This window comes from Theobroma cacao, chromosome 3, assembly GCF_000208745.1.
Source record: "Theobroma cacao cultivar B97-61/B2 chromosome 3, Criollo_cocoa_genome_V2, whole genome shotgun sequence".
In the NCBI taxonomy this organism is placed as follows: Eukaryota; Viridiplantae; Streptophyta; class Magnoliopsida; order Malvales; family Malvaceae; genus Theobroma; species Theobroma cacao.
Genome location: NC_030852.1, coordinates 1,400,259 through 1,424,662, shown reverse-complemented (window position 1 = coordinate 1,424,662; position 24,404 = coordinate 1,400,259). Strand labels below are relative to the sequence as shown.

The 24,404-nt window shown below is 35.9% G+C and overlaps 4 protein-coding genes, 1 long non-coding RNA gene and 1 pseudogene across 5 annotated transcripts; 1 reads left to right on the top strand and 5 right to left on the bottom strand.

The window, feature by feature from the left end:
- Window positions 1,692-3,875, bottom strand: LOC18604002 (protein LATERAL ORGAN BOUNDARIES). The gene is made up of 2 exons (XM_018116876.1): window positions 3,588-3,875; window positions 1,692-2,532 (listed from the first exon to the last, which is right to left on the bottom strand). Exon 2 carries the CDS (start codon window positions 2,523-2,525, stop codon window positions 1,962-1,964), a length of 564 nt encoding a protein of 187 aa, XP_017972365.1. The 5' UTR covers window positions 2,526-2,532; window positions 3,588-3,875; the 3' UTR covers window positions 1,692-1,961.
- On the bottom strand, window positions 10,297-13,650 carry LOC18604001. The gene is made up of 5 exons (XM_018116829.1): window positions 13,441-13,650; window positions 12,682-12,798; window positions 11,524-11,627; window positions 10,815-11,394; window positions 10,297-10,675 (listed from the first exon to the last, which is right to left on the bottom strand). Exons 1-4 carry the CDS (start codon window positions 13,648-13,650, stop codon window positions 11,073-11,075), a joined length of 753 nt encoding a protein of 250 aa, XP_017972318.1. The 3' UTR covers window positions 10,297-10,675; window positions 10,815-11,072.
- Window positions 14,029-16,504, top strand: LOC18604000 (disease resistance protein RPM1). Its single transcript, XM_007036286.2, has one exon. The coding sequence runs from the start codon at window positions 14,257-14,259 to the stop codon at window positions 16,435-16,437; it is 2,181 nt and encodes a 726-aa protein (XP_007036348.2). The 5' UTR covers window positions 14,029-14,256; the 3' UTR covers window positions 16,438-16,504.
- On the bottom strand, window positions 16,286-19,589 carry LOC108661103 (annotated as a pseudogene).
- On the bottom strand, window positions 19,489-20,205 carry LOC18603997. The gene is made up of 2 exons (XM_018117324.1): window positions 20,062-20,205; window positions 19,489-19,926 (listed from the first exon to the last, which is right to left on the bottom strand). Exons 1-2 carry the CDS (start codon window positions 20,183-20,185, stop codon window positions 19,706-19,708), a joined length of 345 nt encoding a protein of 114 aa, XP_017972813.1. The 5' UTR covers window positions 20,186-20,205; the 3' UTR covers window positions 19,489-19,705.
- Window positions 21,635-22,181, bottom strand: LOC108661249. Its single transcript, XR_001926999.1, has 2 exons — window positions 22,126-22,181; window positions 21,635-21,915 (listed from the first exon to the last, which is right to left on the bottom strand). It is a non-coding gene; the product is annotated as an uncharacterized LOC108661249 (long non-coding RNA).

Sequence of the window (24,404 nt, the reverse complement as noted above, 5' to 3'; positions counted from 1 at the left end):
GGTGTGGGCAGCAGGCAGATAGATATACACTGACAAAAAGTGGGAGTAACAGAAGAGATGGTCGTGTTTTATGATGAAAGCTTTGTACTGCCACATTTGCAATACAGCGACACATGAATGCAAGCGTGTGGCTATGTGAATGGAGAATGAGAGAGAAAAGAAAAAGGAAAAAAGATCTAAGAGAGAATGAAATGAATTAGACAGTCGAAGAAAATAAGGAAAATTTTATTTCAAAAGTCATATCTCGTTCATTCATATTTCAGACCTCAGGCTCAGTCACATATGATTATTTAACTAATTGTTTAATTTTGAATAAAGAAACAGACAAGCTTGGTTAATTTGGAGAAACAAGTATTAAGAGAGAGAAGACCCTTCTTCCCCTTTCCCTTTTCCTTTTCAAAGAGGAGAGGACAAAGGAAAGAATATGCTTGCTGACCTTTGGAAAATATATACTGGAAATTCCTACGCTGATGCAAAGTAAAACCCTAACCCTAGGTTTTCTGGGTGTGTTTTTTCTCCCTGGGGTTAGCTACAAATTTTCATTTATGAGCTAGGTTCCTTAAAATATACCTTTCTGTTGTAGCTTCATTATGATTATCTCTTCATGGACATGCATGCATTGTCTTGATAATTGCATGCATTCATATATATATATATATATATATATATATATATATATATAGTATANATATATATATATATATATATATATATATATATATTAGGATATGAAAAAAAATTCAGAAAATTAAAAGAAAAGAAAAAAAAAGGAAAGAAACCAATAGAAAAATATAAAGGATGAGAAACACAATTATGAGAGAGAGAGAGAGAGAGAGATAGGGACTTGACAGTGTTTAGGACTTTTGTCTAAGGTTCCACTGTTTTGGTATAGAAAGATGTTGGGGATCCTAATAGTGAAAATGGCTGGGGAAGGAAAAGCTGAAACAACCCTTACATGCAAGAACAAACTGAACAAGTGAACAAACACTTTACATATCGGATCCAATGAGGACAGTGACTGTGACTCACTGTTTGAGACCTCTGTTTACCATGGAAAATGGGAGGTGGAGCTTGGGTCTCAAAACAGACTCTCACACCAACCCCTTTTCAGTGTGTGTGTGTTTTTTTTTTCCTTCTTTTTTTAGTGCAAGCTATAGCTAGAGTTTAAACAAGTTAGAACACCATTAAACAAAGCAGGAAAAAAGTTGAAACACACAGAGCTTGACTGATTATTTCTTTAGATTAAAAAGGGGAAAAGGTCGAGACCTGTGATGCTAAGAAATACATAAAAGAAAACAGTGGTTATTCAGGTGCAACTTGGGGTTTGAATTTTGGCCATTTGGAACCTGTGGCTATCAATGAATTACTGAATAAAATTCTGCAGAGAAAGTAAAACCGGTAGTGGTCCTCAAGAACAAAGTAGAAAGGTAAGAATAAATAGCGTAAAGGAGGACTACGCCGTAGACTTAGGCTTTGGAGAATCCTCTTTAAAGTTCGACCTTGAAGCTAGCTGCAACTATTTCATTTTTATTCTCAAGCATAAACAATGACAGAAAGAGAAGAGCAAACGCCACATGCACTCACGCCTAGAGAGCTGCTGCTTGCTGCACAACAAATGGTTTAGCAGCCAAACTAGATGGCTCTAGACCCCTTATTTAGGTCCCAACTCCCACAAAATAGTACACTGATGACACATTTTTAAGCCCCTGGTATTAGCAGGATAAAGAGATCAGAGAGCAAAAAAAAAAAGAGTACTCAACCCACCAAATTAATAGGAAGGAAAACAATAGAAAGTTAAGTGAAATTCTAGCTAGGGAGAGTCCAAGCGAGAGACACCGAGAGAGGCTAGCCAGAAACCTTAACTAAAAATATGTAAGTAGCATCACACACCAAGAGCCATGCCCCAGATGGAAAAAACCCTAAATGGGGGCCGACAGTTTGGAACTTGTCTTGGTTGGATTTCACATGCCGCCTTCTCCTCCTCCATCGTTGATGTCACCAGAAGAGTTATCATTCCAGGGAAAAGAATAAGGGAGGGGGAAAGCACCAGTGGGGTGATAGAAGCCTCCAGCTCCTTCATTACCAATCCTTCTATTAAAATCAGCTGGCCTGTGACGGGGAGTTAGAGGCTGAACTGAGCTCGCCCCTGGCGGTGCAGGCAAGGCTGTTGGGATGTCGTTGCAGGCATAACGAATCAAATCGGCGTTGGCTGCGTCAAGTTCTTTCTGGAGCCTTTGAACTTGTCTCTGCAGGAAAGAGATGGCACCAACACAGCCATAAACTGGATCTCTTACTCTCGCCTCAGCTTCATAGGCAAGGGAATTCACTGCATCCTCTCTTTGGTGAGGGAGGAGCTCGTTGAGGAGCTTCGTCACATTGCTTGCTCCAAAGATCTTGTGAACATTGGCAAATTTTTGGGGTTCTTCTGGTGGGAAGTAAGGTGCAAAGATGCAACCTGGCATGCATTTCCTCCTCAAGAACTTGCAAGCAGCACAGGGTGAATTGTAAGAGCTGGAGGAAGCCATTTGCACACTGCAACACCGGCAATATGCACAGATCCAGAACAAGCATTTGTCGTGAGCTGTTCTAAATTTGTAGTAGAGTATTTCTTTTACTTCTTTAACTATGAAATTCCATAAAATTGTTTTAGAAAACCATATTATCATCTAAAATTCTTCTGCAAATCTTGTTGACTATAAATTGCTTATTTCTTCTATCTTTTTCTAACTTGGGTCACTCTTCAAGAATCTTTATATGATCCATATTACTAGGGTTTTCTCCCTGAATGGATTCTCTTTCTGGTCAGTATCAATCAATCTAACCTGGTTTATGTCCAGAGTTTTGAAGTAAACACAAAAAAGAAAAAATCCCATGTCCACCTTTCTGACACACACACAGACATACAGCAGAGAGAACCTTTTTAAACACACATGCATAGAACCTCTTAAATCTGGGAATTAATTGTCACTGGTTTATTTTATGCATCCCCTCCTTTTTTTTTTTGTCCATTTTTACGCTCTGTTATCTTTTCCTTCTTTACTAATTTCTTGTACGTTTAGAAAGGAAAAGGTCAGTTCTAACACTTCACTCCCCCCCCCCCCCCCCCCCCCTCCCCCAATGATCCACAAGGACTTGTGCATGTCACCATTAAATTTTGGTTCCTAAGTTTGTCTCTTTCTATAATATCCATAATTAACTTTGGTTCTATTTTCTCTCCTTTTCCCAACCTGTCAAGACTAATAAATATAGATAATTTATTAGTTGCATGATCATATATATATATATATATGATCATTCTGTAATCAAATGAAGATGGGGATCTGACATAGTGCAATTCACCAAAATTATCTTGTTTCATAGGTATTTGAACATAAGAAAGCCCTAAATCAGAGACTTTAGCTAGCCAAAGAGAGTGGGAGTATCTCTTTAGCCTTTAGCTTGCCAAGAAAAGAAGAAAAAACCAAAAAAAAAAACCAAAGAAGAAGAAGATGTATTAGCACAGAAAAGGAACAAAAGCAGCAGCTACACACACATAATTACCCGTTTTTGATCTGTGTTTTTGATCAGAAGAATAAAAAGGGAAGTACCTTTTCCCTTATATGAGCTCTTTGGGGAGGATGCTTCTTTGCTCCTACCAAGATACAAGGTAGCCCTTGGCCAGTGAAGGGTGTGAAACAATTCACAGATTTATTGCAGGGGGGGCTGGTGCTGAGCCTCAAAGAGGAAAACCCTAACTGGAGAAGTGATAGAAAGAGAAAGGGACCTGCAAATTCAGTAAGAAAAGGTAATGGAAGAGAAGGGAAGGCAAAGAGCATTTAGTGGATGGAGAAGGAATGGAGGCAAAAGACAAAGGTAATAAATGGGAGGTACACTAAAGAATGACTATGACCTTGCATCTAATAATAATATCAGGGATGTGGGGATGTCTCCCATTTTTCATTCCCCAACATTTCTCTTTGTCATGCATTGAGACAATAACATATATTCCACAATCCCCCCCAAAAAAACTAAAGCAATCTAATGGAGAATTAAAACACATTAACAAATTGGAAAAAGGCAATGGAAAGAGGGGAAAAGAAAATTGTTGCATAGTTCAAAGATCCCCCATTCGATCATTATAAGTATGCTGACTTCAATTGTTCTTATGCTCTTTTAAGGATTCTTTTTTCTTTTTTCGATCGGAGAAGAAAACAAACCAAACAGCTTTGCGGCATTATACCACCAAGACTGAAGCATGTAAGGCAGCCCAAATTCTTCTAGCTGGTCAAATCTAAAGTGAAAGTATATAGGGTATTTTCTGTATAGATTGGTTTAACGTATACGTATTTATCTGAAAAATCATATCGAAAGTTATAAAAAAAAAAGAAAAATCTCTAATTTTTCTTTTAATCACGTTTTAAAAGAAACTAACTCGCTTACTGATCATGGGTTGATGAAAGTTGAAGTTTTGCATATTGTTAAATCCCTATTAAAGGGTCTCTCTCCTCCTTTTATTTAGTTGACCTTGGTTTTGGACATGTAACTTTCCCTTCATTATTTAAATCAAATTCTCATCCTCTTTAGAAAAAAAAATACACCATAAAAGTAACTTTTAAGGATGATCAAACCTTTGAAAGTTCTTATTACAGAAACTGTATCCCATACACTATCGTATAATATATATAACAACTGCTGTAAATTTCTTTGCTTCCTATTAATCTAAGCACATGCAAGGATAATTTTCCTTCTACATGCAGGAAATTAATTACAATATGCAAGGGTGGTTTTAACTTGACATTAATGCTTCACTATCTGTCAAATTTCCTATAATTTTGACAAGGAAGGGGGCCTCTGCACTTTAAACAACTTGTGGTTCCAGCTGGTTATGAAAGGAATATATATGACATATAAGAGACAATTAGTCAACATTGAAATAACCAAAAAAAAAAAAACACTCATCTATGCCGTCAAAATTTCAATGAGAAAAGATGAACTAGCTATCTACTTAGCCAAAACCACTTTATAGTCCCTTGACCAATGAAACTTATCTCGAATTATGTTGAGAGCCTAAAATGCAAAATTATAAGCTTGTTCCTCGAGCATATAGCTAGAGAGATAAACACCTTATCCGATGCAATAGCTAGATTAAGAACCCAACACATTAGAGATTATGTGCCAATCTACTTCTCACCTCCAAAGTTTGCTGAACGTTACCACTATATTTGCTTCTTCTTAATTAGCTTTGGTTAGAAGAACTCTTTTCGGCTTAACATTGATAATAAGTTCAAACTTAACATTCATCTACAATACCCACATTTCAGTAAGAAATGATGAATTAACTAATGATCAATCAAATGCAAGGTACCTGGATGATAAAAGAAATTTCGGAATTTGAAGGAACAAAATGTATACCAATGAATTCTACTGTATCATTGATCAATTAGAGCCAGTGGTCTTTTTCAGTGTTCTTTCTCTAAATGGCCCATACAATGACATGAACTCTAACTGCCTAAAACCCTGGTGACAATGCTTTTATGTGAATTGACAGATCACTCAGTTCAGAAAAAAGGAATGATATTAAAACGAATGCACTTCCTTCTGGTCATGATAGAAAAATCAACTGTTCTGTCTAGCTCTTCCTTAGGTTGTCCATATTAAATTCATGGTGGCATACTTTTCATTACAGATAATCAAAGAGCAAGAACCCTAACCAGAACCTACTATCAAACTCCCAAAAATACAAAAATGCTAGACTTAGCTTGTTGGAGGAAAGCCTGTTCTACAACATTTCATCAGTAAATTATTTATGTTAACTGTTTAGCTGCAGCCCTACATGATAAGCATTTCCATGCCTTTTCTTTCTTTCTTCCAATTCCATATGCATGCCTCATGACTTGCATTTCTTATTATGAATTATAAACTATCCCCAGTGGACCGCCAGCCACATGTGATGACATCTGACAGATTCTGACATGGCTACTGCAATACAGATTAAGGTTATTTTGTTTGGTTCATGATCAGCTGGTGTCGACCTCCTAATTGCTACCAATCAAATCATTCACATGATAAGCTTACAAAGTCTTTGTGGAAAATGTTTGCTTGAGTCTAATCAGGTGAAACAAGCCAAAGTGAGTGCTATCAAACATAAGTTTTAGTCCAAAACTAACTCATATAATCAGAATTACCATTTTTTTCCTGCATTTTAACAATTTGCTAGAAAAATGTTGGCTACTTCCTGTAAGCATGATTGATAGCTTGAGTTTTACATATGTTCAGCATTTCTATGATTAATTTCAATTACATATGTTCTAGACTACTCTCTACAGTCCCTGGTTTTTTTATTTCAATCCAAAGTTAAGACTGTCCCCATCATGGGGTGGATTCAAGTTTTTTTGTGATGACAGAGTCAGGGAGATGACAGCATGATGGTGACAAGTACAATGGCAATGAGTTTGGGTAAGAATATCAAAGATTAAGGTAGGTTCTCCTCTAGATATAGTGTTATTGCTGGCTGGTCTAGGCTATGATGGTGGTTAGTGGTGGTAATTTCAGTAAAGCAGCACTAATGACTTTATTGAAGAATTTTTTTTACTTCTTTTTGATGGATAATTATCAAGCATATTTCCATCATTTAATGTTCATGATTAGTGAACCTTATTGCCTTACCAAAAGAAGAAAATGCTATTGCTTGATGACTTAGTAGTGCACACCAATGAAGGAAAAATGTAGAATCTTCACATAAAAGATAAGCTTATGTTAATGGTTTTTATAGTTTTTTATATTCTTCACCCTTCGGTCAAGATTCTCACAGTTAGTGATTTGGAACAATTAATAAAATCTTGCACAATTAGAATATAATATTTATATATTATCACTTAATCATAAAAACGTCACTTCATAAATATGTAACGATAAAATTTCAAAAATCATTCAAAATAAATATTATTAAAATTATGAATATTTACTTTGAAGAGCTTTTAACTTTTAAATTTATATATTACTAAAATAATGATATCATTTGATTTAATAATAATAATAATCTACAAAATCTATACACACCGACAATATATCAAATATAAACCCGTCGTACAATAATCTTTGTCAATTGTGATAGGGAAGAATAACGGAGTACAAATGCTAAAATACAAAGCTTTTGTACTAATATTTTGTTCTCTTTTTTGCAAGCCATTGCCAAGTACGATCAGAGGGCTTATTCTTTTCTGTTTTTGTTCTCACGAATAATTGAAAAGGCAATTAAGGAGCAATCAAATCAAATATATATCTTTGAGCTTTGGCCTCTAATATAACATTTTTTAATTAATTAATGAACAGCTAGCTTCCAAGATATAACAAAACACATACTAATTTTCTTGTACATCTAATAACAAAATTAAGTGTAATTTTTTTTCTTTTAGTAAAACTTTATAAATGGTTGTGATTAGATGAAGATAATTAAAGGTGGTAATAAAGTAAGCAAAGAGGGTTGTGCAAAACATTTAACAAAGAAAAAGGGGAGGGTACCTAGAGATAAAAAGCATGGTAGGGGGAGAGAGAGAGAGAGAGGGGGGGCAGAGAGTGGGGCCTTGGAGAAGGAGAGTTGTAGTTGTTGTCCCAGCTGTTGTGGTTGTTAGTCCCTATTACTGCCCAAACCATTGCCTCTTTAGGTCCCTGTCCCCCTCTCCTCTCCTCCCCAAGGGCTGTGCCCCCCTCTTCCTTCCCCAGGGACAAGGTCTTCGCTCTTTCTTTTTTTCCTTTTTAATTTCTCAATCCCATGTGTGGGTGTGGGGTATTGAAGAATTAGAAGAAAAAACCCTTTCAAACTCAATTTGTAAAGTGGTAAAAGTACCATCCTTTCCTTTGCCTTGCCTATGTGTGTGAGTCACAATCAGGTTGCATGGGAGAGGGCACACCTTTCTTTACAAAGAAGCTAGATATATAGACTATATAGAAAGGAAACTTTTATTGTCCAAAAGTTATAATCAATTACTCTAGTTAATATGTCGATGAAGTCTTGTCCCGATACGTAACAAGAACATCTCGAGTTTACATTTTATAGGTGTGCATTTAATTTCATTTTACATAATACATACACTTTATCGTTATTATTAGATCAATACCAATTGCCTAACATTGTTAATTAAGTCCAATATGACAAGTTTCATTGGATTGTAAGCCCACATTTGAATTAAAATATTTTAAATAAATTTTTATAAAAATATCCTTCCTATATATAAATATTTTTTTAAAAAAATTGTCATTTCAGTTTGATTTGAGACATTAAATTGAGGTATGATAAAAGCCTTTATCATAAATGAACCACACATAAACAACTAAAAATTATCTTCATAGTTATTTTTTTTATTACTTCTTAGTGTATGTTATTTGCTCTTTGCTTAAAAATTTTGTTATATTCAATAGAAAACTGGTACATAGAATAAAAGCAACTAGTAGTAAGTAAGATAATTATATTATATAAAAAATGATTAAAATGAAAACATCAACCAAATATGTAATTGGTTTAATTAATATATAAAAATAAAATCATACACTTATATTGTCTATAACATATATATATCTATATATTTGAATCTACATGTATACATATATGTAAGTATAAACATACGTTCACAACTAGACCACGATTGTGATATAATAGGTAATAGTATATATTTTATATATAAAAGAAATAAGAAAGTTATTCTTTTTGAAAGTAGAGAATTAATGTTATTAATTAATATAATTGATAAGTAGAGTTTCTTAATTATAATTAAGAGTGGACAAAGGTCAAGTTACACGTAATAAATAAAGGATAAGAAAAGAACATAAATGTTACAAGATAACATAGATGTTCTCAGTTTGTAAGACCTTGTTTCGGTCTTGTGATCTGTTAATGAGTTTGTTTCTCTAAAAATATACCTAAAAGATAAAGTGGTGAGACGACTTTTAATGTTGTTACAATTATTAATGAAAGATATTTACAAGCATATTTAAAAAAAAAAAAAGATTGAAATGAATTAAAACTTGCTCCTCTCCATGCAGGTTGCCTCTCATTTTTCTGGAAGGCATGAACATTTTGAACATATGGGCCCATTGAAGCTTAGAAAATTAGCAAGTTCAATGATTAAAGTTTCTTCAAATACCACAGGCATATGTCATTCTATATATTCCCTACTCAAATCAAAGATTCATTGTTTCAGTCAATTCTATTCAGGATTAAGACCAAGAAAAGGTAATTAGCAAATCTGGTATTGATTTCCAAAGGTTGGGTCTCTCTCTCTCTCTCTCTCTCTTCTATGTATAAAAGGTATAGCTGCTGGTCTCAATCAATAATGGTTAGGGAACACTTGTCAAATACAAGAAGCTAAGGTACTTTTCCATTCTTTCTTCTTTTGAGCCTCTGGGCCTCTGGACAGACTGCTTGGGAAGAGTTTAGATTGTGCTATTTTTGCACGCCTACTGGCTTTCTATATATTTCCATGTGGGTCAGGTTTGCAGCATGCAATGGAGTCAGTAACCCAAAATAAATTACTATACCTATATCTAATATAAAAACTATATAAAACTATATCTTGTTTTCCTTTTTAACAAGAAGAAACCCAAGCCTTTTAAGAACCATAGACATTTTCAATTTTGAATGAAGCTAGCCTAAGGTCTTAATCTTTGAGTATTTATAAACAAATGAGGCATGACTGTACAATTACGATTCCCAAGAGATCGAACTCGTGACCTCCTAGATATAAGGTTATCTATTATGCTGTTTCAACTTTAAAAAGTTAACTGAATGAGATCCAGAATTGCTTATACCATTTAACCTTGAGGTGTGTCTCATATATATATATAAACCTCTAGAAGTACCCTTGCTTATCTGCCCTATATATATATATATATATATATATATATATTCAGTACAAGCTAAGGCCTTTCGCAGAATGACAGCANCTACTATATATATATATATATATATATATATATTCAGTACAAGCTAAGGCCTTTCGCAGAATGACAGCAGTCTATGGATTAGTATGTGAATTTCTATTGTATTTAGCAGCAATGCATGTGACCCATTCGTTAGAATCACCAGTGAAAGCATAGATTGTTGAATGCTTACTCTGAATAAAAAGCTTAGATTTGCTACCTTCTGATCTCTTGTGCATTAATGCTGGAATAACTTTGGAGGGGTTGGGATTCAACTTTGAGACTGAATCCCATCAGCCGAGAGCGCATCCTAACTTTGTTTTGGGCCCATGAAGAACAGGCAGGCAGATCCATGCATGTCAAGCTAGGCCTGCGGAATGAATGTTTATTCTAATACAGCAAGCACAATTTGTATGCATTAACTCTAATGTGTGAAAATACTGTTTCAATTACAGACTAAAGAAGACTGGACTTTCTCCAATTAAAATTTAGTGTGCTAATATTGCATCCGCACTGCAGTTTGCCATATCTTTTTTTTTTTTGAAGAAGTGCAGTTTGCTATATCTGTTTCAGTACTTAGTGTAATACAAAAATATGGAGAACCAAACCGAATTGTCATCAAAGGGATCATAGTTGGCTGCTATTTAAATCAAATAGAAACCTTTGAGTCAGGGAAGAAGTTAAAACTTCAGCTATCGATGCAGAACTAGATGATCATGAAATCATGGCGCCAAATCCCCTCCCAAGTCATCAATGGCCATCTCCATCTTAGTTAACATATCTGATAAGAACAACCAAGATATGCATAAGAATGCATAAAGCTTAAATTTGAGAAACTTTATGACGGGAATGGGAGATTTAAAGAAACTAGGTGCTTAAGATTCATGGCTGATAATTGCAAACAGCAGAAATCTACATACCATGGAAAGAAGAATCCGTCATGTCTCTCTGCCAAAAAGACAAATGAAGGAAACGCAAAAATTTTGGTCAAAGCAGCAAACTACGAATTATCATTAGAGGTGTAACAGAACTGTCCAAGTCATGCAATGATACAGTGGTAGATTTGTTCCAATACAGCTCAAGATAACAGCCACCATAATAATGTCATGCCAAAATTATCATTGAGACTAGACTACAGGGTTGCAAACATACCACCATTTCGGACACGATATTCATTTTCACTGGTGCTTTTGGTAGTTCTGCAGCATTCGTACTTTTAATAACACAAAAGATGTTTTATTCATACGTGTTATTTTAACCCACTCATGCAATTGGTTCATTTCCACCATCAAATTAACTGTACCTAGTTCAGTCTCAATGCAAGAGTCAGAAAGGAGTGCAGTGAAGCTGGATGGAAAGTTTGCGTCTTTGGCGCCTGGATTAGGACTAAATATTGACTCCTTAGGGCAAGGGCATTTCAAACCTTTATCGTTTGATGGAGGCTGCTGAAGAGGTTCATGATTTCCGATAGGATTTACATGGCATAATTCCACAGCAGGTCTGTGCCAAACACACTTCTAAACTGTCACTTAAACCTTTTCTAATATGTAATTCTTCACTAATTTGGATATTCTCCAAACAAATATGACTATACATGAACTGCGTGTATAGAACTTAAGTAATAGTCACCTAGAAGTGAATCCATTCAAATCTACGGACTCTGATGTAAGGGAAGTAGCTAATCCACGATTACTGCTTGGAAGCCAAACATTTCTAGCATCCTTCAAGCTCTCCTACAGTATCAAACAACTGCAATTCTTATAAGGAAAAACAGAAAAACAGCAACATCTTCTGACCCTAGGACCATCTGTGTATGATGCTTAATTTTGAGACATTCATTCAGGTCATATAGTTCCACTTTCACCTACATCAGATGGACTCAATTGTACAATGGGTGTAAATCTATTCAGATGTAAGATTCATCTAAGACCCAAATTTTAAATTAAAAACTATTATCAGATAATTTTCTTCTCATAGCCTTTAGGTCATATTGATGGCATATTCTACTTATCTAATTGTGTAGAGGAACTTTAAGTTCAAAAGTAATTCCTCCTAATTAAAAGAACTTATCAAGTCCCACCAGTACGCATCATCTAAAATCTGTTTAAACTTTCCGTAACAAGGTTCCATCAACGTGCTTAAGACTTAAGAGTCAAGTCAAACAAGTATGGAAACTTGGAGCTACCTTTAAAGAGTTCATGAACGTTTGTGAATCATGGGATGCTGAAAACCGCATGGCAAACTTTTGGAGCTGCAACATAACAAAAAAAGGCCTAATGCACATGCAAAAGTAGGGGATCAACCTTAGCGAAGTGGTCATCTAAAACTATATTAAGACATCAGCAAAAGTTGTTCATACTAGATTATTGAGCCAATTTAAAATTGATTATAGATCAATTTTATAAAAGAACTACATCATTGACATTGAGTGATCCCTATAAGACACTTATAAGCAGACGAGATAAACTTTTCTATATTTTCTTTCCAATTGAGAGTTGGCGACAAATTATGGAAAAGATCCAAGAGGTCAGCTAATGTCACATCCTATTCCAAAAAACACGGGTGGAGTTCGGATGCTCCTTATGAAAAAGAAACAACTGACTGCATAAACAACAGAGGTATTAGACATGAAGAGAAAATAATTTACTATATGATATAAAAATAAGAATATACACAAATGACACTATGAATTTTACGGACTCAATCACCAAGCACACATGTCTATTTTCTAATCAAAGATTCAATCATGCAGTAAGGTACCCTCAGAGAGTACAGGCAGAAGCTTGCCTGGCCCTCACGATCTTTGTAACTTGCAAAGACAACCTTGCTACCTCTAACGGGACATTCTGCTAGACACGATACTTGAGGCCAAGTGAAATGCAGCTTGGATGCGTAATGTTCTTCCTGCAAGATATGAGATCAATACACCAAAGCACACATAATCACTGAACTCAAGAATTGCTTCTCGATATCCAAACAAGGTCAACAAAAAAAATTTCCATGATAAAGATTAAAAACAGCTGCTATAATCTGGAAATGAGGTATCTCAACCGTTCGATCAGAATACTTATCGGCAGCCATTGAAATTTTAAAAAGATATCATAGAAAGGAAATTTCCTACCTGAAATCAATCAACATTTAAGTTGCTTTTGAACATAGCTTCATTCACAATTTCACGCAGCCAACATCAACTTCAGCACTACTAAAGAAGGCAATGAAAAAACGTCTCCAAGGAGGGATGGGCAACAACTAGAATTTGCGACCTTCGACTCAGAGATTCTTAGGTTCGAATCTTGAAAATAGTAGCGTGATTTTATAAGATGGAAAAGAGCTAGTCTCTTTCAGACTCTTTATACAGCTCAAAAAAGAAAATCAACATACAATCTCCTAAACAAAATCCCATCAAAATAAAAAAATAAAAGGTTAAGGGATCAAAAGAATCAATACCCATCAAAAGCATTTCAAGCAAAACAGAGAGAAAAAATAAGTTGATAAAGAAGGGACAAAAAAGAAGCTTAAAAAAAACTGAAAATGAGAGAAACCCACATGGATTTTTCCTTGAAAAGAGACAACAAGAACAGTCCCATGAGCATTGGGGTTGGTGATGAGTTGCAGAGAAGCCAATGAAGGAGAAGAGACCCAGTTGCCAATGGAGCGAAGCTTCCTGGAAGGAAGAGGCTTGAGGCTGAGACAAGTAGATGGGAGACCAGGGAAATTGAAAAACCGCGAGTAATGTATCTCCCACTGCTCTTTCATGGTGGAAAAATGGAAACGCTTTTTCTTAGGTAATCAGGTTCCCGCCAACTTGGTCTCGTCTCTGCTTTTTGTTTTTTATTTGGTTTTCTTCCCCGAATGGGTTTTCCACTTTTCACTTATCAGTACAAATTGTTTGTTTTGCTGTCTGTCCGACTGTTCCTGTTATTCGAGTTTGGGCTGGGCAGCTGCATGTACATTTGGGTTGATAGGTATTGGCCTTTCGGGTAGGGAACAGATATTTTTGGCAAAAAGCCCAGTGTTAAGGACTGACTGTAGATGATTTAAATACATAATCTCATCCAAGTTCATTAGTATCTCAAATTATGCATAGTTTATCTACAGGTCAGCATCATAGCCTTGTGCATATAACCCAGTTCTGCATTTGATTCTCATGCTCCATATGTGACAAATAGAACCCAACTTTCACAAAATGATGTAGTTGGTATAGAATACATTGTTTTCTTGTCGATGATTGGGACTAAGAATTTGTCCAACCGGCGGGCAAAACAATGCAGACATTGGCAAGATGAGTGACTTGGTCCTATAAAAGAGTGCTTTGCCTTTGCCCTTCTCAGAAAAGCAAGTGTTTTCATTGAACAGAGAGAAATGGCTGAGGCATTGGTGAAGTTCTTTGTGCAGAGATTGAATTCTCTATTAGTTGAGGAAACTGAAACCTTCTCTGGCCTTGAAGATCAAATGGATAGGTTGGTAAATACACTCAGGGAGGTTGGACAGTTCACTGAAGAAATGAGTTGTGAAGAAGGAGATGCTGCTACCTGTAGTTGGGTGAATGAACTAAGAGAACTGATCAGTGAAATGGATGATCATATCGATGAGTTCATCATTCAGATGGATAAGCAAAAGAAATCTGATTGCTTAGTCCTGACTGATTGCTTCAGAAGTGAATTGCTGAAGATAGAATCTCGCCTTGCCCAAGCCGTTCACAGAATGACAGAGCTAAAAAATCCAACTACTGTTGAAGAGATGGAATACAGCATGGAAAATCCTCATGAACTGGAAGGCCGGGAGGAAGATGACAGGAAAAAGTCTCAAGAGGGGGCAAGTCAGATAGCATCACCGAAAAATTCAGCCACCATTGGAGGAGAGAACGAAGATGACAAGGATGATTCTCAAGACATCGGTGACAGTCAGACATCTGCCCTCAAAATTTCAACTACCACCGGAGGAGATGAGGAGGATAAAATGGAAACCTCTCATGGGGTAGAAGAAGGTGAGACATCCGATCAAACTTTTTCTCAATTCCAATTAGTCTACAATAAGCTACCATATTATCTTCAATCTTGTTTCCTATATTGTTGCACCTTCCCCAAGGACTACCGAATACATAAAGGACGATTAATTCAATTATTAGTTGCTGAAGGGCTGGTTCAAGGAAAAACAGGAGAGATAATGGAAGATATAGCAGAAGAAAATATAAATGAACTGATCATCCAGAACATGCTTCAAGAAGAAGATGATAACCCCAACAGGTTAAGTGTCCCCTATCTTTACCGTGATTTTTGTATCCACAAGATGGAGAAGAAAATTTTCACTGCTACATGTACCAGTCCAATTTTCATATTTCCTCGTTCTGCTCGTCGTGTTTCAATTGATTTAGACAAGATAACAATAACACCTGACTTAACCGATCTCCAACCCCGGTCTTTGTTCTTGTTTGGGTACCAAGACCTTCCTGAGCATGACAGAAATTGGCTAACTTTGCCCTGGGCAAAATTTTTACGAGTACTAGATTTAGAAGGTAGGAAGATCAAGAGCTTACCAGATGAAGTGGAATACCTGATACATCTGAGATATCTTGGCTTGAGAAAAACCAATATAAATCAGCTTCCAGCAGGCCTTGGTAATTTACGAGCCCTTCAAACTTTAGATCTCAGATGGTGTGGCTATTTCAAAGCACTTCCAGCAAAGATAATAAACCTTGCAAAACTGAGGCACCTAAAACTAGGCCCCAATAATTCATGGGGAACAACACCATCAGCAGGAATAGGGAAATTGAAAAATTTACTGACTCTTACTGGTATACATGCTGATTATTGCATCACAAGAGAATTAGGTAACCTGGTTCAGCTCAGAAAAGTGGGAATAATCGATGTAACTGGTGAGAATGTTGGTGAAGTCTTTGCCTCCATTGGCAACATGCAGGGCCTTCTATGTTTGTCTCTAGTGGGCAAATATGTTAACCCGCAGCAAGTTCTTGTCCTTCCAGATTCCTTTTCACCCCCACCCACTATTAGGAAACTTCGCCTAGACGGGCTCCTACAAAAGCTACCACAATGGCTTGGCTCGATGAAAATGCTCACCAAACTCAGACTAGGTTTCTCTTACCTGTCTGAGAACCCAATGTTGGTGCTTCATCTACTACCTAATTTGACAAGGTTAACCTTGTGGCAGGCTTATGTTTCAAAGCAGTTAGGGAAAGAATTTTGCAGGGTTGGCTGGTTTCCCAAGCTTGAATTTCTCCAAATTGCTTCTGATGTTTTGGAGGAATGGACAGAGATTGAAAAGGGAGCACTACCAAGTTTGAATTGCCTTCATTTTCATTGCTGTTCAAAACTGAGAATGCTTCCTGAAGGATTGCAGTTTGTAACCACATTGAAGCATTTATATTTGTTCCCTCTGCTTGACGATCACATGGAAAGGCTGAAACCTGATGGAGGAGAAGAGAATTACAAAATCAAGCACATTTCACAAATATCGTTCATCCCTACATCCTGTTGTGGACCCTCTGCAGGGTGGAATGCAGGAGACATATGTGTGGATAAATGAATATTAACTATTGACAGTCTCTTGGCCAAAATTAATTATTGTCAGTACAGATTTATCTGAAATTCAACTTTGGTAAGCAAAATTCAATTGAGTTAAAATATTGCTAAATGTTTTGAAAAGAGTACAAAAAATTACGTCTAATTGATAACTCCTTGATAGGGAAAAGGGTTTTATTAGTACTTTAGCATTAGTAAATATATAAATCACAAAGAAAACATTGTCTTGTTTCATTTGTACTCTACTACTGGTTTTATGGATTAAAATAAGAAACAAGTTTACATTGGGAAAAGACTTAATATTCTAGGGTTGTGGTTTGTTATCAGTCATAGAATAAGAGCATCATGCAGCAAAAATATGGACAAAATAATGATGGATATCAATATTTGGTGGTGTGTGAGCATAGGCTTTTCTTTGTAAGAAAGTAGTTTATTCCAACTTTAAACAATCAAATCTCTTGCTTACGTATCAAAATTGTTCCAACAAACCTTTAAAACCAAGGGATTTTTTTTTTCTGATCTATTTTCTATGTCTAGCAATGCCTTTGATTTTGATATCAATACAATGTTTTAGAAGTTAAAAATCATATATTTTTCATTAATGAGTGGCCGGATCTTAGTTACCTATGATGACATTAGCATGGAGTGCATAATACAAAAAGATATGAGAGAAGAGGGAAGGGGATGGTTATTCCAAAAGAGTAGGCTCATTACTGAATCGCCAAATTAAAATGAGTTTAACTTCAAAAGAAATCTGCCATGTTGACCTGATAACAAGAGGTTTGCTGAGTCATTTAATACTTAAGTGCTTCCACTTCCAATCCAGCAAAGCCCTGGTACTTTTCTTACTCCCCGTTCTGCTATGTCATCTATTAACTTCTGCACATCATCCCACCGACCATCAACAGCATATATATATGAAAGCATAACTCTATAAGCACCTTTTTTGGTTCATTTTCCAATAGTTGCTGGGATACAACTTCTGCCAACTCAGAATTTCCATGACCGTCAAAGCATGATAACAACACTCCCAGATGCCAAAGTCCACTGGATTTGGCAAGCCCAAGATAAAATTGTATGCATCTTCCAACTCTCCAGCCATCCCAAGAAGCTTTACCATGCTCTATTCTAGGTTGGTTGGAAAACTCATATTTCATCCTCCTGAAAATTTCCCAACCATTGTCAAGCGGGCCAGCATAGCAACGAGCAGTAAGAAGGGCAGAGAAGGTCAAATCATCAGGTTTTAGTCCAACCATTAGCATCTCATCAAACATCTTGAATGCCTGGTAAGCCATTCCATTCAATGCAAGACCTGAATGAGACAATTGTAAGATATTGTGCTTCTTTCTGACATAATCTTAAAAACACTGATCCCCAAGCTCACAAATCCACACTTAGAATACATGTCTATCAGAGCAGAAGAAACCATGACATTTGATTCAAATCCATGTCGAACAACAGAACCATGTATCTCATGCCAAACCTTGCATTTGCAGATCAAGCAGCGACCTTCAGCATAGTAGAGATCAGAATGAGATCTGCTTTCTTACCCATCTCCATGTTCGGTTTCCAAAAGTAAAGCAATGCCTTATCATAATCCCCACGCTGAGAATATCCAGTTATCAAAGAAGACCACCCAATCAAATCAGGCTGAAGCAAACTACTAAACACAATATTTGCAAATCCATGCACTTAAACCTTGAATACATTCTTACAAGTGAACTTTCCACATGAACAATACAATTGAAACCGCTTTTCAAACAAAAACCATGAGTTCCTTGACCAACACTCAACAAGTCGTGGGAATCTACTAATCATGATATCAGCCCAACCAAAGTATACCCATCTGGCTGCTGCCCCATATGTCTCATCCAACTAAACAGCTCTAACCCTTTATACCAAAGGCCACAATTCCCATATCCCGAACCCGTGGAATTCCACAAAACCAAATCCTTCTCGGGCATCCCATTAAAAACCTTGCTTGCTTCATCAACAAGGCACAGTTTTGAATATCCAGTCACAAAAGCACTGCCACAGATGGGATCCAATCCTAACCTAGAAACAATCACTCTTATATGAACAAGTCTCATTCCATCCAAATCAAAGTTCTCATAGCAGGCTGGTATACGACACAAGCGTACGTGAAGTTATCGGGTTCCGTTTTCGTTCCCAGCATCCCGTCGAACAACGACAAGGCCTCGTTGAACTTTTGGGCTCGTGCGTAAGCTCGAACGATGGAATTCCAAAGGAAAACGCTTCCCTCAGGTGTTTTATCGAGCAGGTTGCGGGCGCTGCAAAAGTCATCGTTGAGACCGTAGAACCTGCCGACCTTTGATGGCGAAAAATGGGTCAAGGGAGAGGCGTGTTTGGTGATTAAAGCGTGTATTTGCTTGGTTCTAAGAATTAGCTGATGAGGCTTTGAGAGCTCTGATAGAAGTGAGTGAAGTTGAAAGACTACTTAAATTTGAAAAGGGCTCTGCCCGTTGTAACCCGCGCTCAAAAACTCCATAACTAAAAGCTTGGAATACTTAATTTGGTTTAGGATTTAAGGTTTTGATTTTTTTTAAAAATTATTTATTATTATCAATAAGATCTATCTAATTAATAAAAAAAATTCTATTTGCATCAAATGACTTTCATTAACGATATTTTAATAATATTTATTGAAAATATTTTTTTAATTTAATAATATTGAAAATTATGAATAAGATTTATTTAATATGCAAATATATAAGAATTCTGGTTGCATGGAATGATTTTTATTATAAATATTAATATCATTTATTCAATTTGTATCTAAAAAATTTTAATGGTATTGAATAATTTTTATTAAAAAATATTTTTAAAATTATAATACTATGAATAATTTAATTTATAGGCTCATATATATTACAAAATTTAAATTATATATAATTGAAACATTAATTATCTTTCAATTGTTTTTCACATATTTTACTGGTAAACAATTAACATTCTACTTTAGAAACATTTATTTTAATTTTTAATATAATTATTATTTAAAAATAAATAAATAAATATTAATATATGCATATACATTAAAATACTAATTAACATTAAATTCTAATTAACATCAAAATACATAAATAGGATCGGACTGAGCTCCACTTGACTTTGGAGAGGCGAGCTCATGGACATCTAAGCATGAACTTTTTTACTAGGAAATGACATTTATATATACAACAGAGGTACAGAAATGGGGTGTTTTATCTTTTCCTTCTCCTGTTTACGACCAAGGATACAGATGATCAACATCACAGTGCCGGTGGAGGTGGTGCAGGTACGGCCATTGCTTTTGCTTTACCTATGGTAGGCGATGGCGGTGGAGACAACGTGCTTGTTGATCTCAAACTTCGAAAAGACAACTTCCTTCTGCTAGAAAACACCAGACTTTGACAGTCTAAGCTTCCATCTTCGCCTGGAAATGTCTTCCTCGATCCGCACCTGGGGACATGCAGTAGACTCTCATCTTCACCTTTCAGAACATAAAAATAATACATAGCCGTCAGATATTGCCTTTAAACAACACCCCAGCAAAGAGGCAAAGTTCAATGTTGAGAAAATCAGTAAATATAAGCAGGGGTGAAGACAAAGAGATGACAGGGAATACCAGAAGGCAGTGAAGCAGAAATAGCTTGGTGATCACCCAAGAAAAGAAGTAACACCAGTATTCCTGTTGCAAACTTCACCAGGGAACTACTCATCATCATGGAGTTAGCAGACTGTTTGTTCATATTTTGGTAGAACAATGAGACACTGTGAGAGTGTGTGTGTTTAGGTATCTATATATGCAGTTATATGCCAACTTGTTTCAATTTTCTAATCTATGGGTTGGATGAAGGGATCATGGAACCAACCTTGGATTTTAAATTTTGTAAAGATTTGACATTGACTTTAAAGATTATGCTGGTTCTGATCTACTTCCATAGCTTTCATAACAAGTACAATGTGTATATAAAATCATTTGGTGACCTGATATGAGTTGAAATTTTGCAGCTACTATATATCCTATGAAAAGAAGGATGTCATCTGCTTCAATTAGAACTTAGAAAGGGGCATAAGTTGACATGTTTGAGTCTAGACAACCAATGGTCTAGTCAGTAACATAGTAAAAAGGGATAACTCAAGTTGTGAGAAATCATTGTTTCTTTTACCTCCTTTCACCCAATTGGCTGATGGTTCGAGTACCTAATTACGAATTTTTAAATTTAAAATATTAAATCAGTAATTTCACTATAATAAGAATACCAAATATATAATTAACTCATTATCATTATATATTTTATGCTACCAAAGTTTGAGCAATACAAGAATCAAAACCCAATGCACAAATTTAAATATGGAAAGTATTTTAATTCACAAAGATGACAAAAAGTCATGCATACAGCTAGCATTTGTCACTGATCAGAATTCAACTATGAGTTGTTTGCTTCAAGTTGCCCAAAAAAACAAGGCAACTTGAGAGAAAGTTTGGCATGGTGTAAAGAGAAGAGTTTCCAAACCTTGTGCGCTGGTTGCAGGTTAGGGAACCATATATTTTATCCTTAAATTCAACATCAATGTGCTGGTGCTGGCCTTGGGGCTTGAGAAGCACATGCTTATCAAATTAGTAGGCTAAGTGCATGAGCAATAGCTAAAGTTTTTTGGCCCAACAAGCAGGAATTGGTGAACCGTGAGCTTCTTGCTTCAAAATCCCTATATTCCAAGAGCAGTCATGATTTACTGCCTAATATTCACCTGTTGGACTGCTAGCTGAGCTCAAATCATTATGATTTGATTCATGATTGCACTGACATTAAGGCATTGAGACAACCATATACACCAAGAATCACGATAATATATACAAGGAATTTCGTCCTTGCATTAAGTTGAACTTTCATTACAAATTCGTCAAAATTCAGATAAAATTTCAAATTTCTTCTCATTTTAATAGATTATCATCAAAATTTTTGATTGATTATCATCCAATATTCATATAAAATTTTTTAATTTTTTATCATAATATTTTGAAAAAAAATTTCTTCTTGTCAATAAAAATCCATCATTTATGATAAATTTTCTCTTCCTTGACGAAAAGATACTACTGATTTTACTTTTTCGATAAAGATTGTACTTTATTCATAAACAGCCAGGAGCAGCTCACTTTTCATGTCCCAAGATAACAATATTTGATGGAGTCAAACTCGAATGAATGTGCCATCTAATTAATCAAGAAAAAGGAAATGGTAAGTCAAAGAAAATTCCAAAGCTCACATTAGAAGTTATCTTGGGTACTTTGTATCATGATTGAAACTTCCTTCCACCTCCATCTCATTAATGGAACTCTTACTCCAAATAATTCCAAACACTGTGCTGTTCAGCTATATGATGAATCTTATATCTCTAATGCCTGCTTTTGCAGTTTGCATCTTTTACATTGATAATTCTCCATCCCGAAGAATACTGATCAGTACTGAACAAACTCCTGAAAGGAATTCCAATGGAATAGTATATTTTGATATTTAGCTGAATAATACATTTCTTTTAATGTAATCTGATAAATTTGAAGATGCATGCATATTGACAGAAATTGGATGAAAAAGGAGACCAAAACAAAATGGGTCTTGGGAAGAATTCAATGTTGTTTTGTGTACAAGAAAAGAAAATGATCCAAAAGCTGAAGCTCGAACTTTACTTGGAAAATAACATCCAGAGAGATCACAGAGTTATAAACATGGACTTCTTCCGCTTTATCCAAATGTATTTAAAACATTTTGAACATGTAGATATTCTTCATAGTTTCAGACTGGAAGGTGGTGGAGTAGCCATTCCTGCTCGTTGATTTTGGGTTGGCGATGGTGGAGAGGGCGGTATCTTGCCTGCTTTCAAACTTCGGGAAGGCAACTTTCTTGTGCTATAAATGGACAGACTTTCACTTCCAGAGCAGCCATGATCGCTTGCAAGAAACATCTTCCTCCAGCTACTTCCACAGAAGAGAACATTCGATTTCGATGGTCTCTTCTCTCCACCTTTTACAACATACAAAGTGATAAACACCAGGTTGAGCATATAATTGAGCTAGTTATCAAGCAATCAAGTTAAATGGGAGAATAGACAATACATACCAGAAGGGACTAAAGCAGAATTCGTCGGCAGGTGACCGATGATGAGAAGTAACACCGCGAGGGTTGTCGCCAACCTCACCAGGGAACCACTCCTGGCAGAGGTAGAAGACCGAAGCTTCATCTTTTTGTGCAACTCTAAACTCTAGGACACTGAGACGCAAGGGCATATCCTGATATTTATGGGTGGTTAATCGATAAATCACGAAATCTTGGGCTAGATTTTTCCGAGATTTGACCCTGACTTTGATGGCTATGGCTTACCATCTGCTTGTGTAGCTTTTCAAACCGACTGAGATACTCATTTCGCAGGGAGTTTGACTTGAAAATCGGCGACCACTATCATCATGATCAGCATGCTTACAATGAGGACTAATGGAAACATGCATTTATCTATATCAGGATCTCAAGCTGTAACACTGACATAGACTTGAATTAAACAGGCTGATCTTGTTCCTTTCCTCTCCGAACACTGCAGACTTGCAGCGCCTGAGTGCCGGACGCATTTCCTCCGCATGCCCATCCACGCAGTGCAGAAGCAAATTCGACAGACAACAGTCATGAAAAAAATCTTTATTAATTAATTGTATCTTAAATATATAAGAAAATTTTCTCTATGCATTATGGATTGATTTTAAACAGGATATCCATCTTAAAAGATTCAACATGAAATTAGAGCAAAAATCCCTCTATTTTTAACTTCTTAATGAATTTCTCATATTGATTTATATTAGGTGATAAATTCATGATCTTTGCTCATGATAAAAAAGATTAAACTAATATATAATAATAGTAAAAATCTCACATATATTAAATTAAATATACCTACTAGAGAATCTAAATACATTTCAACTTGGCTGCGTCAATCTGCATATAAAATTCATTGATACAGCTGGACCCTGGTCAGTTGTCACCATTAAGAAGCCATGATAATGGCCTCTTTTCCTGCAAGTTGCCAAGGAGCCCAATAAAATCAACTTGGGAGAGAAGCTGTTGGACCTGAGTTGCAAAGTTCAAACCATGTGTGCGGGGTAGAGGGAATAATCCCCATTTAGCTAAATCAATAGCCTAGCACTTTTCACACCAAGGGCGAAACAATTTCGGCAAAGGAAAGCTTCCTGCTTCACCCATATGGTTAGAGACGTGGAATCCCCATGCTTGTAGCATATTATTTGCTAGTCCAAACCACACCCTAAGTTCTATCTGCTTCAAACCTCCTCTCTGTGTCGTTAGGATTTATCAAACAAATCAACCCAATGTAGGAAGGGCATCTTTGATTGAATCAGAGGCCTTCAAAGTCCATAAAAGGAAAGCAATGAAGAGTATTTTTAGTTTTTAGAATTATTACAGAGATTATTGAAAATTGAATTTATTTTGAAGGTCGAGTTTAGTGTTAATTTTTTTATATTTTATATTTTTTGTAAGTGAACATAATTTATTTTTGTTTTAATTTCGATATTGAATACGATACTACTTAAGATTTTCAAGTGCGTGCAATATAAGAACTTGTAAATACCAACTTACCAAGGATTGCTTCCAAGATTATCCAAAGTCTAAACACTGACAACTTAACCATTTTTAACTTATTTTTCACTTTCTAAAAATAGTCACCTGTTGCATGTGCCAGGTAATTAAGGTCAAATGGACGATTTGTTGGGTAATTGCACAAGCACTTACAATGTAGCTTTGAAAAATTTAATTATTAGAGAGAATATCTTGGCTTTAATTGATTATTCATTAACAATGTTAATGCTTGCTCTTTGTAGGGATTAGAATTTGCTTGCAATGGAATTTCTATTGTTATATTCCCTTGTGAAGCAGACAACATCGTTACTATGTTCTTTCATGGGTA